Raw genomic sequence first — 15,516 nt, forward strand, 5'->3', positions numbered from 1 at the left:
CGTTTGCACCACATGTGGAGATATGTAACACAACAAATCTATACACTTAATAATGGTTGCTACAGACTGAATGTCTGTGTCCCTCCCAAATTTGGATGTTGACACCTAGTCCCCACTGTGACAGTATTGGGGTGGGGGGAGGTTTGTGGGAGGTGATTAGGTCAGCAGCAGGCTGATGAGTGGGACTAGTGCCCTTGTGAAACAGACCTCAGGGAGCTCCCACACCCCTCTGCCAGGTGTGGACACAGGGAGAGGGCAGCATCCATGAACCAAGGACCAGGTTCTCACCAGTTACCACATCTCCCAGTGCCTTGATCCTGGGCTTCCCAGTCCTCAGAAGTGTGAGAAGTAAATTTCTGTTGTTTGTAAGTCACCTAGTCTGTGGTATTTTTGTTACAGCAGCGCACATGGACTAAGACAACAATGAGTAGTTTGTTATGTATATTTTATCACAATAATAGAATGATTTTTCAAAGAAGGAAGAAAGAAAGAAGGAAGGAAGGAAAGGAAAGAGAAGGAAGGGAGGGAGGGAGCAAGAAGGAAGGAAGAAAGAATCCAAATGACCTCCTAAGCCTGCCCTTCCCTCCAACCTCATCCCCCATGCATCCTCTCAGAGACACTCGCCTGAACGCCATCCTCTGGCTGCCTAACTCCCTATCCATCTGCTCTTGATGTAAATGTCACCTGCCTGTCTACCTACCTGGTGTAAGGACCCCAGGAGAGTCTCTGGCAACTCTCCTTGCTTCTTCTCTCATTAACACTTATCACAACCTTGCAATTATTTTAGAGAAACTTCTGTTTTATCTGCTTCCTCCATACCCCAGGCCAAAGGGTGGCCTATGTGAGTGGGCTTAGACTGCTGCTGTAATTTCCATTAAACCCAACCTGAAGCCCACTAAACCTCCCCAAATATATATACAATAAACAGTGGTACTCTTTTGCAAGTTCAGATTCAAGGCTCGTTTCATCTCCCCACCCTCTTCCAACCAGACTGTCCTCCCTAAGTCCTTCCTGCGTATAAATTTTGTAGCCACCACTGCTCCCCAACCAGAATATAAACCCCCTGAGGACAGGGACCAGGGGACTGTTTGTGTGGCTTCTGTTTTCATTGTCCCTAGCACAGCATCTGCACCCAGTAGGTGCTCTAAATTGAGCAGAGAGGATAAATTCCACGCAGAGAGGACTCCCCCAGGGGTAGGAAACAGCATGACACGTTCACATACAGGAGCAGGAAAAGGGCATATCGGTGTGGGAGCAGCCGGAGACGGTGGCAGGATTAGGCTGTCCCTCCTGCTCCTCAAATTCAAAAAGCACCTCACCCCTCCACAGGGGGCCCTGATGCTCTTGAAGCCTTTGAAAGTCAAGAGGTTACATTTCTAAAGATGCTGATGTGGGCAGATAAGGTCCATTCAGACCAGTTTCCAGGGGCTCCAATACTGACCCCACCCTCACTGGTTACGCTCGGCCACATGTCCTCAGATGGAGAAAAGGGCCCTGGGGGCCACTGGCAACTTCTTTGGGTGCTGCTATGACAGCCAGGCCAAGCTCTAAGCTCCATCATCCAGTGAGCAAGGAAGATTTACCCCCAAGATGCTCGAATCCCCCCTAGGAAGCTCACAGCCTCTGCCCCCTTCTGGGTGGACGGGCTCATCGACCATGGGATGCTGGGACCATTTTAGCAGCAGCAGCAGCAGCGTGAGCAGCTTGGCCAGAAGCTGCTGAGACCCCCAGGCGGGAGGCGAGGGCCTAGCAGCGTGGACGATGGTCCTCAAGGGGCATCTCGCTTACCTTAGCCAGCTGTGTCTGCAGCTTATTCTTCACGTCCGTCACCTCGGCGATGCGGGCATTGAAGGCCAGGTTGGTGTCCGTAAACTGCTTCCACATCTGATCCGACAACACATCGAAGAGGTTCTGGGCCTCCTCCCGCAGCCGGATGGAGTTGGCCCGCATGTTCTGCGAGTGCCTGATGTTGTCGTTACTGAACTTGGCCCACGTCTCAGGCACAGAGATCCTGCAAAAGGCACGAGAGCAAATTTACCAGGCAGAGTCGGGGATCTGAGGCAGGCTTGGGGGGTCTCTGAATCCAGGGTTTCCCAACCTTGGCACTCCTGACATTTGAGTCAGGATAATTCTCTGGGGAGAGGGCTATCGTATGCACTATAGGATATTTAACAGCATCCCTGGCCTCTAGCCACTGGATGCCCATAGTAACGCTTCTCCAGTTGTGACAATCAAAAATGTCTCTAGACATTACCAAATGTCCTTTGGGGGAGGGGGCACAACTGCCCCCCCGTTGAGAGCCACTGAGCTCATCCAAACCCCTCATTTACAGATGAGGCAACGGCAGCCTAGCTGATTTCCCCAAAGGGCACTTGGTGAGTTGTAGGAGAGAAGAGATTCCCTGGAAGAGCTCTTTGCTCTAACACTCCCTCCACCACCACCAAAAACACAGAGACAGGCCAAGAAGGGAACATCGGGCATGATGCTGGCTGCAGGGCTCCTTCAGCTCAGGGATGAGCCTGTGGCCATGCTACTCACACTGACCTGTTCATTCAACAAATGTTCTTTGAACACCTGCCACATGCCAAGTCTTGTTCTATCCCAGGTGGGACAGAGCCGACAACATCCCTGTCCTCGTGGTGATAAATTTCTGGGGGGATGGGGTGGGGTGGGGAAGATAGACAATAAATAAAGAAGATGTTTCCGCACCGTGTTATGTTCTGTGAAGGAATTTAGAAGCAGGATGATGGAAGAGAGACAAATGGAATGGGCCATTATGTAACAGTCAGTTGTAAAAGGAGATAAATGGGATTTATACTCGGAGAGTGCTGAGGTGCTGATAGATCAGCAAATGCACAAAGTTGTCACCACCCCAGTTGTGAAAGGCAAGAGGAGCCATGGAGAAGAAATCCCCAATATCTTTCTCCTCCATCTCCTGCTGGTGACCCTCCTATTGGCTGAACCCAACTGGGAACCAGATGGCAAAGAGCTGGGAAAGGCTGTTTGAAGAGGGCAGACTCTATAGGACTCATAGCAGGGCAGCTAGAGAACGGATCTGGGAGGACAAATGGAGCTCAGGCTACATTAGAAAGGGCAAACTAGGAAAAGGGCAGACTGGGAAGGCTTCTTGGAGGCGGTGACACATAAAGCATTCAGTTTAGGGAACAGAAAGTTCTTCCTGGCCAAGTATGTAAATCCATGTTATAAGCAACCAACTATTGTACAGGCGTTTTCTCCTCTTGGAAGCCTTTGAGAAACAGAGACACATGTTTCTTTGAGCTGACTTCAGTCCCCGGGTAAACCAGATTAGATAACTTTTCAAGGTCTTTTCTAGCCGGGAAGTCTCCAGTTCTTAAAATAAAGCAGATTTTTTATTCTCAGGCAGTAGGAAAAAAGAGATTCAATCATCTGAAATAGAAGTCTCTTTTAGGACATTTTAAAGCACACTTAGATTGCATGGAGAATAGAAATATTTTTAAAAATATACAAAATGCTGTATTTTGTCTGGCTTTTGCAGGAGTTAAAATCAAGCTTCTGGAGAAGTCTCGGGCTTCTAGAGATGTGACAGGGCACTGAGTCTGATCCAGAGCTTTCATCCAACAAAGACCTCGGGCTCAGAGAGGTGAAGTGTCTTTTCTGAGGTCACACAGCTACTCACCATCAATCAGGGAAGGAGGAGGCACCAAGGACAGCAGAGAGTGACCTACAGATTGATTCTGAGGGCACCTCCCACTGCTCAATGGGACACTGTCAATGTCAAGGGCAGCAGGCGCTAAGCCCTCCTCTAGAGCAGACAGCTGAGCTCCGCGGGGAAAATAACCCACGTAACCACATTCTCCCTGGGGGGCATTTGCCAAGGCAGCCTGTCTCCTCGCAGGTGGCGTGCCTCAGTAGGAGGATGTGATTTCTGGAGCCGTGTCCTCTAAAAACAGAGGACACAGCAGGCTTTGCTGAGGAGGCAGGAAGGCGCTGTGGTAAAACACAGGCCCAGTGTCCAGTGACGGTTCAGATTGCGACTCAGCCACTGGCTGTGTGAGCTTGGGCCAGTCACTGCACCTCTCTGAGCCTTAATCCCCTCTTTGTAAAATGGGGATAAAAATGGTGCCTCCCCTTGGGGTTGCTGACTGACTAAGTGTGAAACCCCTATCACACCTGACAGTAGTAAGCGCTTGATAAATGTTTATTATTCATAAGACGCAGTGGAGGGGCTCAGCACAGTGCCCAGCCTACAGCAAACAGCAGGTAAAAGGCATCAGCTCTCATCTTCATCCTCACAACCAGCGGCCAATCCATGGCAACGAGACCTATGGCCACGCAGAGCCTCCAGACGTCCTGTTACCTACCCAGATGTGGCCCTGCATTAAGAAAAGCCCGCATATAAAGCCCTGAGCTAGCATATCTGGGAAGCAATCAGTCACCACGAATGACAGCTCTGGCTTTCCAGCTGGAGTCGCTGGATGGAGGACTTGAAATAGCAGACCCTTCCCGGGCATGGAAATCAGAGTCTCCGCCAGCCGGCCTGGCCGCCCAGCTTTCAGGGCGTCATGTTTGGGAAGGGAAACTTTCAGACTCCCTGTCCGGGGGGGACCTGTGGCTGAGGAGACTGGGCCCCCTAGAGGCCTTGCTCACCTTGCCGTGGGGAGTCAACCGTATCAGAAAGAGAAGGGTTCCCGGGAGCTGTCATTGCAGGAAACCCTCAAGGGGCCTTTCAACACCTACAAATTTTCTACAGTCCAGAAAGCGACCCTGGCGTGGGCCAAGGAGACCTTCCCCTCCTTCTCTCCTCTTCCTCGCTTCTCCCTTTCATTCATTCTTTCGTTCAGCAAATATGTATTGCACACCTACTATGTACCAAGCACAATTCTATGTGCTAGAGATTTTTTTTTTAAAGGGACCAAGAGAGACCCCACCCTCTGCGTGTCCCCAGAGCATCTCTCTCCAGCCCTCATTATCCCACACCTCGAACTGCAGATGCGGAAAGCACACGTTTGTTCTGCATGCAATCCTGGGATGCTGGGACGTGCCCACGGCAGTGCCAGACAGACAGGGGGCACCTCCCTCATAGCTGCTGTGACGAGAACATGAGGTCACATGGCAAGTACTCAATAAATGTTGGCCATGACAATTCCCCAACACGAGGCTCTATGCCCAGCACTTCACATGCTCACAGCAACTCTGGGAGGTGGCCACTATTTTTATCCCAATGGTAGAGATGAGGAGATGGGGCCCAGAGACAGTAAGTCCTTTGTCCCAAGGGTTAATGTGGAGGCTAGGCTTGAAGCCAGGCAGCCTAGCTCCAGAATCCACTCTTAAGCCACTACCAGCACAGGCGGGCATCAGTTGGCTCTCCCAGCCAAGCTTGAATCCCTCCTCCTTCTGGTTACAGCCATTTTGTTTTGGAATTTGTTTGGTGGACCTGCTAATCCAGGTGTCCCAGCAGCAGAGGCTGTGGGACCCTCACGAGCCAATAGCTCGCACTCTCTTGCTGGAATTTGGATCTTGGGTGAAGTGGAGCAAGCTTGGAAAGACAGTGGTGCTCCAACAACAAAGCCTATTAGCTCCCTCTCGCTGGCTCCTTCAGGCTGCCAGAACCTCTCCTCTAGCCTTCCCCTGGAGCCTGCGGCTCCCCGACAGCCTTCTGGTAAATTCCATCTTAAGTTAGCCAGGATCGGATTCTGTGGCTTGCAACCGAGGATCCCCATTCAACCACACGGCCTCACACCTGACTGGTGCACGATGCCCCTTTACGGTTCCCTAGCGGGATCGGACCCAGAAAGCCCTGCTCCCCTGGGGCACAGCCAGGTGGGGACCGAGAGCCGGGTACTTACGTGCCATCAATTTTCTCCACGTCGTGGAAGAAGCTGATGCAGTCTGACGTGTTCCGTAGGTTAAGGCACTTCTCGTCGATGAACTCGGCTGAGTTTTTGTCCTCGAGGTCCCTCTCCAGGGCGTGCTGAGCATCCCGGTTATCCCTGTGGGGGCAAGGACGTGCCCTGGACTGTGCACCCACCAGAGTCCCTCACCCGAGGTCACAGGGGAGGTCGGCGCAGAGCCACCGCTGGAAGCCAAGTCTCTGGACCCCAGGAGGGTGCTCGGTCTCTCTGGACCCCAGGAGGGTGCTCGGTCCACCCCCAGCAGATTCCAGCCCTCTTCCCACCTTGACGCCCCTCTTAAAACACCCAGGGCCTCCTCACACTCCCCCACCCTCCCCCAATCCAAGCAGACCTGTTGTTACTTAGGACAGAGGTGAGCAGACATTTACTGTAAAGGGTCAAATACTACATATTTTAGGTTTTGTGGGTCATATGGTCTCTGTTGCAACTGCTCAACTACATAGAAAAACTATCATAATGTGTAAATGAATGGTCATGGCTGTGTTCCAATAAAACTTTATTCACACAGACCAGATCTGGCCCTCCAGCTATAGTCTGCTGACCTAAGATAGAAGATACGATTTCATACTTTAGACAAAGCCAGGTTTCAATTGAAATCGGTTCACAAATCATTGTATCTGACCCTATGCCAGGCACAGAGGGAAAAGACATGAACAAGACTCAGTCACTACCTTCAAGTTGCTCACAAATTTGTGGAAATAAATACAGTAGAAAATAAAGAAAGAATGAAAAGGGCAACAGTGCAGGTTTGAAAGGGATATACAGTTACACAGAGGAGTAAGCCATTAACTCAGGGTGAGGGGTAGTCAGGGAAGGCTTCCTGGGGAGGTGTCTGAGCTGGGTTTTCATAACGACAGGAGTAGATACTATGGACCAAGTTGGGTTGGGAGAATGAGGATTCCAAGCTGAGGATACCCTATGTACAAAAGCAGAGAAGCCAGAGATATCCAGGTCTTTAGGTTCCCATAAGCAGCTCAAAAGGCTGGCAGAATCAGGGACTGGCAGAAGTCAGGGACTGGGCGAAGTCATGGTCTGGGCAGGGTCAACGACTGGGCAGAGTCAGGGCCTGGGCGACGTCTGGGACTGAGCCAGGTGAGGAGAGGACAACGGGGAGGGACCAGGAACTGAGCCTGCAGGGCTGGTATCTTGGCTGAGAAACTTAGACTCAGAGGCCACTGTCTGCCAGACTCCAGACATTGGAGAACCACTTTCAGTATTCTTGCCATATTCCCAAAGTACCTGTATTGTTATTTACCTGCTACTTTTTTAAATCATAAATAAACAAATACATAAATAAATGTATTTTAAAAGGAAAAATCCATATCACTGTCTTTCAGAGAAAACCAGTAACCGTTTCCATTAATAGATGGTTACCTCAAACCTAAATACAAAGTAAACACTAATAGAATGCTCGCTAGAATCTGTTGTCCCCAGAAGCTTCTAAGCCTGAAGCTTTTTCTGTTTCTCTTTTGCTTAAAAAAAAAAAAAAGGAAATTAGTATTAAAAACGCATAAGCACTGACAGGGACTTTCGCCTTGATGTCTTTTTTTTTTTTAATTTTTAAAATTTTTATTGGAGTATAGTTGATTTACAATGTTGTGTTAGTTTCTGCTGTACAGCAAAGTGAATCAGTTATATGTATATAACATATATATATATGTGCTCTTTTCTAGACTCCTTTCCCATATAGATCATTGCAGAGTACTGTGTAGAGTTCCCTGTGCTATACAGCAGGTCCTTATTAGTTATCTATTTTATATATAGTAATGTGTATATGTCAGTCCCAATCCCCCAATTTATCCCTCCCGCTCTTCCCCCCCCCGGTAACCATAAGTTTGTTTTCCATCTGTGACTCAATTTCTGTTTTGTAAATAAGTTCATTTGTACCCTCTTCTTAGATTCCCTTGCTGTCTTAAAGGAATTGAGAGAGACTAGAGAAGGGAATAACTTCGAGCAGGTTGATGTCCAGACGCAACTAAAGTGGTTGGTACACATCCCACATCTGTCTCTCTCTTTCCCCTCCTGCATCTTCTCATTTTCTCCCTCTCTTTCCCTCCCTTCCTCTCTCTGTCTCTGTCTGTCTCTCTGTCCCTCTCGTCTTTATTGCCTTCTACCCCATCTTGTGTGGTTTCTCTCTGTCTTGGGGCCTCAGCGTGTGTCTCTCTCCACCTCGCCCCTGTCTGTCTCTCTCTTTCTGCCACTTTCTTTTTCTGCTGTGGTGAGAGGCTGAAAGCTGGCAAGGGGTTTCAAACAGGCCAGGAGCAAAGAAATTAAATCCTGATGCTGGGTCCGTGGCCTCTAGGATGCACAGAGGGTCATGTTGGGGCAGGAAGAGCTGTCCCGGGGCCCTTAGGGCCTTCGGAATTGGCAGAGCCGTGGAGACACGGGGCCCCGTCCTGCCTAGAGAGCTGGAATGTGAAGAAAGACCAGAATGTAGACGAGAAACATGCCAGAGCCTCGAGGGAACCTGGGGCCTCAGCATCTCGGGTCAGCAGGTCCAGCCTCCAGACCTTGGCTGATAAGGCCCAGGGAAGGAGGGGGCAGCCCCGTCTCCCCCAGATGGAGTGCCTGGCCAGTGCCAAGGCTCGTCCTGTTGTCAGCCCACCAGAAAAAGCCTGAACTTGGCCCCTGCCCAGTCAGGAAAGCCTTTTCTGCTTTGCTGGGGCGTCTGGGGAGGTGAGGACACAGCCCTGCCCAGATGCAGGCCTCAGGCCTCCAGCATAAAACCACAGGTCCACAGACCAGCACCTGCCCAGAGCCAGGGTGGCCACCCGAGCAGGGCAGTGGCAGAGCCGGCCCACGGGGCAAGGTCACGCTGAGGTCTGCCCCGCTGAGGAGGCTCTGGCCAGTTCCAGGGTAATCAGGCTGCCCTGACAGCATGAGCTGCCTTCCTGCAAGATGACAGGTGTCCTCTGACAAACGGGCCACTGCCCAAGGTCAAAAGGCCTCTCAGCCCAGGGTGACTGGGCCTCCGGTCCTGGCAAAGAGGAGATTCGCCTCTGCCGGCTCTCATCCCCTCCCCACCCGCGCTGCCTCCACTGCTTTTCTCCTCGCCTCCCCTGCCCTCTTCTCCTCTTTCTCGGTGTCTGTCCCTTTTCGTCTCTTTCTCTCTCTCACCTCTTGATTTCTCTCCTTGTCAGGGAAGTCTGTGTTCTCGCTGTCCCTCCTGCTCTCTGCTCTCTCTGCTTCATGTGTTTCTTTCTGTCTCTTTCTGCCACTGACCTCAGCACTCACTCTGTGTCTCTCACTCTGTCTCCCAGTCGACGAGACCATCTTGGTCTTTCTAGTTTTCCTGCACAAGCAGCCCTCCACCCACCCCAGTTTCAAGATTTCTCCTCCTCCGGGGTCTAGCTCCCCAGTTTAAAGTCTGGGCTTTTGTTCACTCTTCCGGCTCAAACTGTCCCATTTCCCAAACGTCAGCCCTCCTGTCACTCCAACACCGAGTTTTGTCCCAGCCCCACGTCCGCCACAAATGGAAAACCATGCTCTTTCGCCAAAAGATAGGCGATCGTAAACATAAGGGCAAGAAAAATGCAATAAAGGCATTTGTCTGCCCAAGCAACTCCCTTTGTTAAATCTTTTCTGTTTAAACACAACTACTGAAGAGGTTTTTTAAGTGAGTTAATTTACAGGCATAGATTAGGCAAACATAGTCCAAGCGGTAGGTTGAATTGTCAGAAATGAGGACAGAGACACAGAAACGTTGGAATTCAACCCTGCTTTCATCCATTCGTCTGTCACCTCAGTCACTGCTGTATTTGCATCTCATGTTGACACGTCTACCTCTGATGGTTCCCTGGATTTTCCCAACTCGTCTGCCCCTGACCACACCCTTAGATCTGCAGGCAGCTTTTCAACACTGGATACTATTTATTGTATTTTTATAGGATAAATTCTCTCCTATCTCTGCCACCCATTCTTACAGCCTCAGTGGAGTTGAGGGGCTGCTGTGTGTGTGTGTGTGTGTGTGTGTGTGTGTCTGTGTGTGTGTGTCAGGTGGGGGTTGAATGCTGTTTCTGGGGTACAACAAACCAGGGCACCAAGCCCCCAGAGCCTGTCTGCAAGCTCCCTGACCCCTCAGCAACCCAGGCCGGCTGCCCACATGCCCCACACAGCAGGAAGGGGCAGCCCTGGCCAGGTTGCCAACCCGGCTCTTGTTAGCTATATCTGAGTAAACAAAAAGGAGAGACCAGCAGAGCAGAAACCCTGAGAGCGTTAAAGGCAAGTGCCCAGCTCAAGGGCCAGGTGGGAAGGCTGCTGCCTCTGGGGGAGCTGGGTGCCAAGGGCTCAGCTATGGGTCCCAAGTCCTGTAAAACTCAAGCCTCCCTTTAATTATGGGGGAGCCTTCTGCCTTGTCATGATACCAGCTACATAATCTTGCAAGAACAAAACGCTGATGATTCCTTTGAAGAGCTGAAGGAATGGTGGCTCAAGGCGTCCACCAGCTCCCCTCTGGAGATGCCTGGGGCCCTCACCTTGATACCCAATGCCACCCACTCTCTGCCACGTCCCAAAGTTCAGGACTTGCATGAGGAAGCCACAGGCTAAGAGGAGCCTCAGTGAGACCAAGTTCTTTTGCAAGGCCCTTGTTGCAAACAAGAACCGCCAATGCTGTGCTGGCTTATGAAAATCAATCGTGTGTATCTCAGTAACATCATACTGATAGACTGAGACCAGCCATGGTGGTAGCATTTACATCACTGAAACTGACAAATGTGACAAATCAGGACTTTTTCTTTTCCTGGAGAGCTGGTTATTAAATGCTTACCAGCACACCAGGGATCAAAAGAATCACCTGGAGGTGGGACCCCTGAAACCTGGGAGACCCAAAACAGACTCCAAGAAGAGGGAGAGAAAGCAGCTCTTACCTCATCTGGAGATCAATCCTTTGAGCTAGTTTTCTCATCTGTTCTTGGCAACATTTTAGCAAATCTACTTCCTGCAAGGAAAGATGTCAGAAAGAGCAGTGCCCCTTAGAAACTCACAGCCTCCTGTCTCTCTGGCCAGCGCCCCACCCCTCACCTCTCACTGCCCATCCCCCATCCCACAAGCTGAAATCTCAGAGTGGGGTCCATTTCCTGTCTCAACCCCCACGATCTCCTGGGCCAGACACTTTATGAGGGTGGATGGTGGAAGCTGCACCTTCTTTGCCCTCCAGAGTAAAAGAAAACGCAGTGCCTACTATGCGCCAGGGGTTCAGTCACAGAATATTTTATCATTGAATTAAATAATGCATATGAAGCGATACAGTGTGTGACATATAATAGGTGCTCAATAAACACTGGCTATTACTATTGTTATTTATTATATTACTATTATGATGCCCATTTTGGAGATGAAAAGACTGAGGGTCAAGTGACCTCCTTTCTCTTGGTTTCTAAATTGCAACCTAGGCCCCCACCCACGCTTTCTGAGACCTAATTTTGCATGGGGTGACACATGTGGCTTCTGCTCCCAACAAGCACCTCTTAAACCTCTCTGACCAGCTGGCCTTCCCTCCTCCCTCAGGGGACTGGCCAGACCCAGGGGGCACCCTACCTGGATAAGATTTTTCTCCACGTTGTCATGGACCAAATCAATCCCAGTCCTTTTTTCCCGCTGGTACAGACACTCCAGGGCCACCTGTAGAGAGCAGTGGGAAATCGTGTGTTCTCCCTGCAGCTGTATGTAGACCCTGAGCAGAAGTGACTCACATCTGCCTTTGCTGTGGTCTGTTTCATTCATGGGAAGCCTGGATGCTTCATGTGGCCCCATCACTGTGCATTTGGGTGGACTTCTGACTCCCCTTCTCCATCAGTGGGGACTCTGGGATGCCGGGATGGTAGATGGGTAAAGAATTGGTGTATATCTCAAGCTGGTTAAGTCAGGTTGACAAGTGTAAAGCACTTAGAATACTGTCAATAAGAATTACCTATGAATATATATGAACACCCCTTTTTGGAGGTCTGTAAGTGGGGGGAGATCTCTGGAAAGTGACGCCAAGAGAGACCCAGGCAACCCTACCACATGGTCACGGACCTTACAACTGTCATGGGGACATGAACAGAGCAGAACAGATGCTGGGGGATCGGCTGCTCAGTGGAGCTCCTGCAGCAGCAGACAGAGAAAGAATAATGATGGACCACTGCCTGTGACGTCACAAAGAGAAGGAGGCAGGGGAGCACAGCATCTGGTGTCAGGATGCAAATGCAGAACTCAGAAAGGAGGGGGAGCCCTGATGTCACAAGAGTTTACTGACCCTTCCTTTGTGTCACACTCCGTCAAGTTACTGGGGATACTGCAATGAACTAAACAGACAGTCCCTGCTCTTATGGAGTTCTAACAGAAGGGCAAGAACACACACAAATGAACATGGAAAGAAACTCAATCGTTTCTGACTGTGATAAGGGCTGTGATGAAATAGGGAACTGTGGATGGGTGGGATTAACTAGCAGGGTGGTCAGGGAGGACATCTCTAAGGAGGTGGCAGACTGAGACATGAATTATGAAAAGCAGCAGAAATGAATGGGAATAATGCACCAGGATAAGAGAACAGCCAGTGCAAATGTCCCGGGGTAGGAAGAGCAGCAGCCAGGAAGCCACTGGGGCTGTGCCAACAAACTCAGATGTTAACCAGGGTGCATTAGGAAGCCACTGAGGGGGTTTAGTGCAGGTGCAGAGATCCAGTTTAATATTTAAAACCATCCCTCTGGCTGCTGTCTAGAAAATGGGTTGGAGGGGGCAGGGTCAGGAGGCCAGGAAGGAAGCCGTTACAACTGTCCACTGAGAGGCACCTGGACTGAAGTGGTAAGCTTGGAGTTGGAGACAAGAGGATGGAAGTGAGATGTCTCCAGTCCTTGTACCCCCATGTGGCTGTCACAGGAGGCCACATGTGATGGGGCAGAGCTGGGCTTTCCAGACAGGCTGGGGGAATGAGGAGAGAGACAGGGAGGGAGGGAGGAGCACTAGATTTCAGATTCTGCCATGGGTCTCTGAGAAGCAGCCTTGCCCATCGTCCTTACAAGGGGGAAGCCTGGGGGCACAGGGAAACAGTGGGGCCCCCCATCCCATAGTGGTCAAAACCTGTTCCACGTCTCCAGGAGATCTGGAGGCAGGGGCCCTGGTACAGAAGTCCCCACACCTGACACGCAGCAGGAGGTTTGCAGATGGGAGGTTCTGTGTCCCCACACCCTCCAGGGAGCAGCAGAACGTCATCTTGTGTGGCCACAATGATCTCCCACAGCAAAGGCAGCAAATGCCGGTTCTTCACCCAATCTCCCTCCAGGACCCAGTGAAAAACCCTCGTCTACCCAGACTCCTCTGCATCCAGGGAGCCCACGTGAGCTCTGGCAAGTGGGCTAAAAATTGAATCACCCAATGGACCTTCTGGAAAAGTGATATTACCTGATAAAAAGGGACAGACACAGTTGGTATTTTGCCCCTTCCCTACCCCTATCCTCTTGCCTCAAATGATAATATCCAAGTGCTTCTGGCAAGCGGGAGTTTGCAGTATGAGATCTGAAGCATCCTTGAAAGTACTGTGTTGGCCAAAAAGTTCGTTCAGGCTTTTCAGGAAGGGGGTTACCCGAACGAACTTTTTGGCCACCCCAATAGTAGGACAAAAGCTCCGTGCTAAGGATGGCCGAGCAGATAGGAACCTGGGTCCCTTCTGGCATCATGAGGAAGCTGCCGCAGCCTCCTCTCTTTTCCTCTGGAATTCTCATCACGGACAGAAAGTGAGATTCCTATTTGGCTGAGCCGCTGTAGTCAGACAGCTGTTTACATGCAGCCTCAAGCCATCCTAACTGCTCCAGGATATGGCTGGAGACTGGGAGACCAGGGAAGGGTGAGGGATGTCCACATTCAGATGTCCATTTATTCAACAAATACTCCTAGAGTGTCTGCTGTGTACCACACACTCTGGCAGGCTGGGAAGACATTCGGAACATTGGTCTAGACAGCAGGCAACCAGCATAGACATACGGGTCCCTCACAGCTGAGTAGCCATCCTTGGTGACCCTGCTCTCATGCCACCTACGTTCCAGTGTGCAAAGCAAAACAATAAGTAAACACGTAAACTGTACAGTATGTTATCAGGTCTTAAGGGCTGCAGAGAAAAATAAAGCAGTTACTTGAAGTGCATCCTCTAAAGACCATCACATACACACACACATGCTTGTGACGTCTTTATGAAATCCCTCTGATTTTGATGTAACCCCAAGGAGAAGAGGAAACACCATTCAGTCTGAGGAACCCTGACTGGACTGGGATTATCATCAACTGATTTAGCATATATACATATTTTTACCTTAAAGCCGATTATAGATGGTGATGAGGCTCGAACTGAGCTGCAAGGTGCCTGTCACCTTGACCTTCACTCAAGAGGAGTGCCTGGGGCTGCATTGCAGGGGTGGTATCCCAGCGGCCACCAGGCCCCCCTCCCCGCCTCACACTCACCTGCAGTGGACAGTTCAGTTCCTCGGCCGCACACTCCAGCCGCCTCTTGATTGCATCCAGGCTGTGGTTCTCGTTCAGAAGCCTCTCCAGCTCATAGCTCAGCTCCGACTTCCAGAAGCCGATGTCCGACAGCCTCTGGCCCAGGTTCCGGCAGGTCCCCTCCTGCATCTGGCGCGTCAGCTGGTCCTTGTCCTGCATAAGCCTCATGGAATCGCCTGTCAGCCGGCCAGCCCACAGCCGCGAGGCCTCGGCCCCGCGTATCTGCAGCTGGTTGGACTGGTCCCAGTCGTGGGGGCTGTAGCGGCAGAAGAGTGCTGAGCGGACAGCTGGCAGGATGGTGGGCGGCCGCAGGGCGCTGCGGCACGTGGCTCCCTCGTCCAGGCAGGCCTGGGCGTTGGAGATCTTGTAGAATAGGCTGGGTCTCCATGAGTTGAGGTAGCGGTACCCAGGCAGGTAATAGGGCTGGTAACACTCCTGGACCACCGTGGCCGGCGCAACTGGAGGCAGCGTACTGACGCCACAGGCTTTCTTGGGGCCACAGTAACTGGCAGTCTGAGTGGTTCCAAGAAACTCCATCTTCCCCCATCAGCCCCCCCTAGGACAAATCTCTGCCCGAGGGGGCCAAGGCACCACAGGAAGGGGAAGGGGCTTCTCTTAGGGATGGGCAGGACCTCTGTGACTCAGCACTGTTGTCATAAAGCCTGGTAGAGTGGGGCCCTACTGGGACCCCTGCCCACTTGCCCCAGCTGGGGCCATATCGTCCCAATCAAAACACAGACCAAAAAAAAAAAATCAACAAAATGAATGACTTTTTCAATCGACAGAGTTGGAGGTGCAAGAAATTGCATTTATGTATTTCCCATTATAATCGAATCTGCCTTTCCAACCTTAACTCTGCCTGTGGGAGAAAATTTAATGTGGTCCACTCCAGTAAACCCAATCAGCTCAGGGCCTGTTTGGTCAAGGTTAGTTGTTTGCCTTCTCTCTTTTTCCCCAAGATGGCACCCGCGTGGTCCACGCACAGCATGGGCAACTACTCAGCAGTAAAAAAGAACGAGCTCTTGGCACACGAAACAGCAGGAGTGACTCTCAAATGGACTAAAGCTGAGTGGAAGCAGTTAGACTCATACATCCTGTATGATTCCATCTCAGTGACATTCTGCAGATCCGTATGGACAGAAGACAC

The 15,516-nt window shown here is 50.9% G+C and overlaps 1 protein-coding gene across 1 annotated transcript in view; it reads right to left on the reverse strand.

Annotated features, from left to right (window-relative positions):
- Positions 1-14,985, reverse strand: part of TEKT5 (tektin 5) — a 38,491-nt gene extending 23,506 nt beyond the window's left edge. The window contains exons 1-5 of the mRNA XM_057695772.1: positions 14,331-14,985; positions 11,433-11,516; positions 10,763-10,833; positions 5,829-5,972; positions 1,789-2,011 (exon numbers count right to left, since the gene is read on the reverse strand). Coding sequence (XP_057551755.1) covers positions 1,789-2,011; positions 5,829-5,972; positions 10,763-10,833; positions 11,433-11,516; positions 14,331-14,906 — 1,098 coding nt within the window. The 5' untranslated portion in view covers positions 14,907-14,985. The remainder of the gene's footprint in view (positions 1-1,788; positions 2,012-5,828; positions 5,973-10,762; positions 10,834-11,432; positions 11,517-14,330) is intronic.
- Positions 14,986-15,516: the final 531 nt, after the last annotated feature.

The sequence above is a fragment of the Hippopotamus amphibius genome, chromosome 9, assembly GCF_030028045.1.
Source record: "Hippopotamus amphibius kiboko isolate mHipAmp2 chromosome 9, mHipAmp2.hap2, whole genome shotgun sequence".
Classification (NCBI taxonomy): domain Eukaryota; kingdom Metazoa; phylum Chordata; class Mammalia; order Artiodactyla; family Hippopotamidae; genus Hippopotamus; species Hippopotamus amphibius.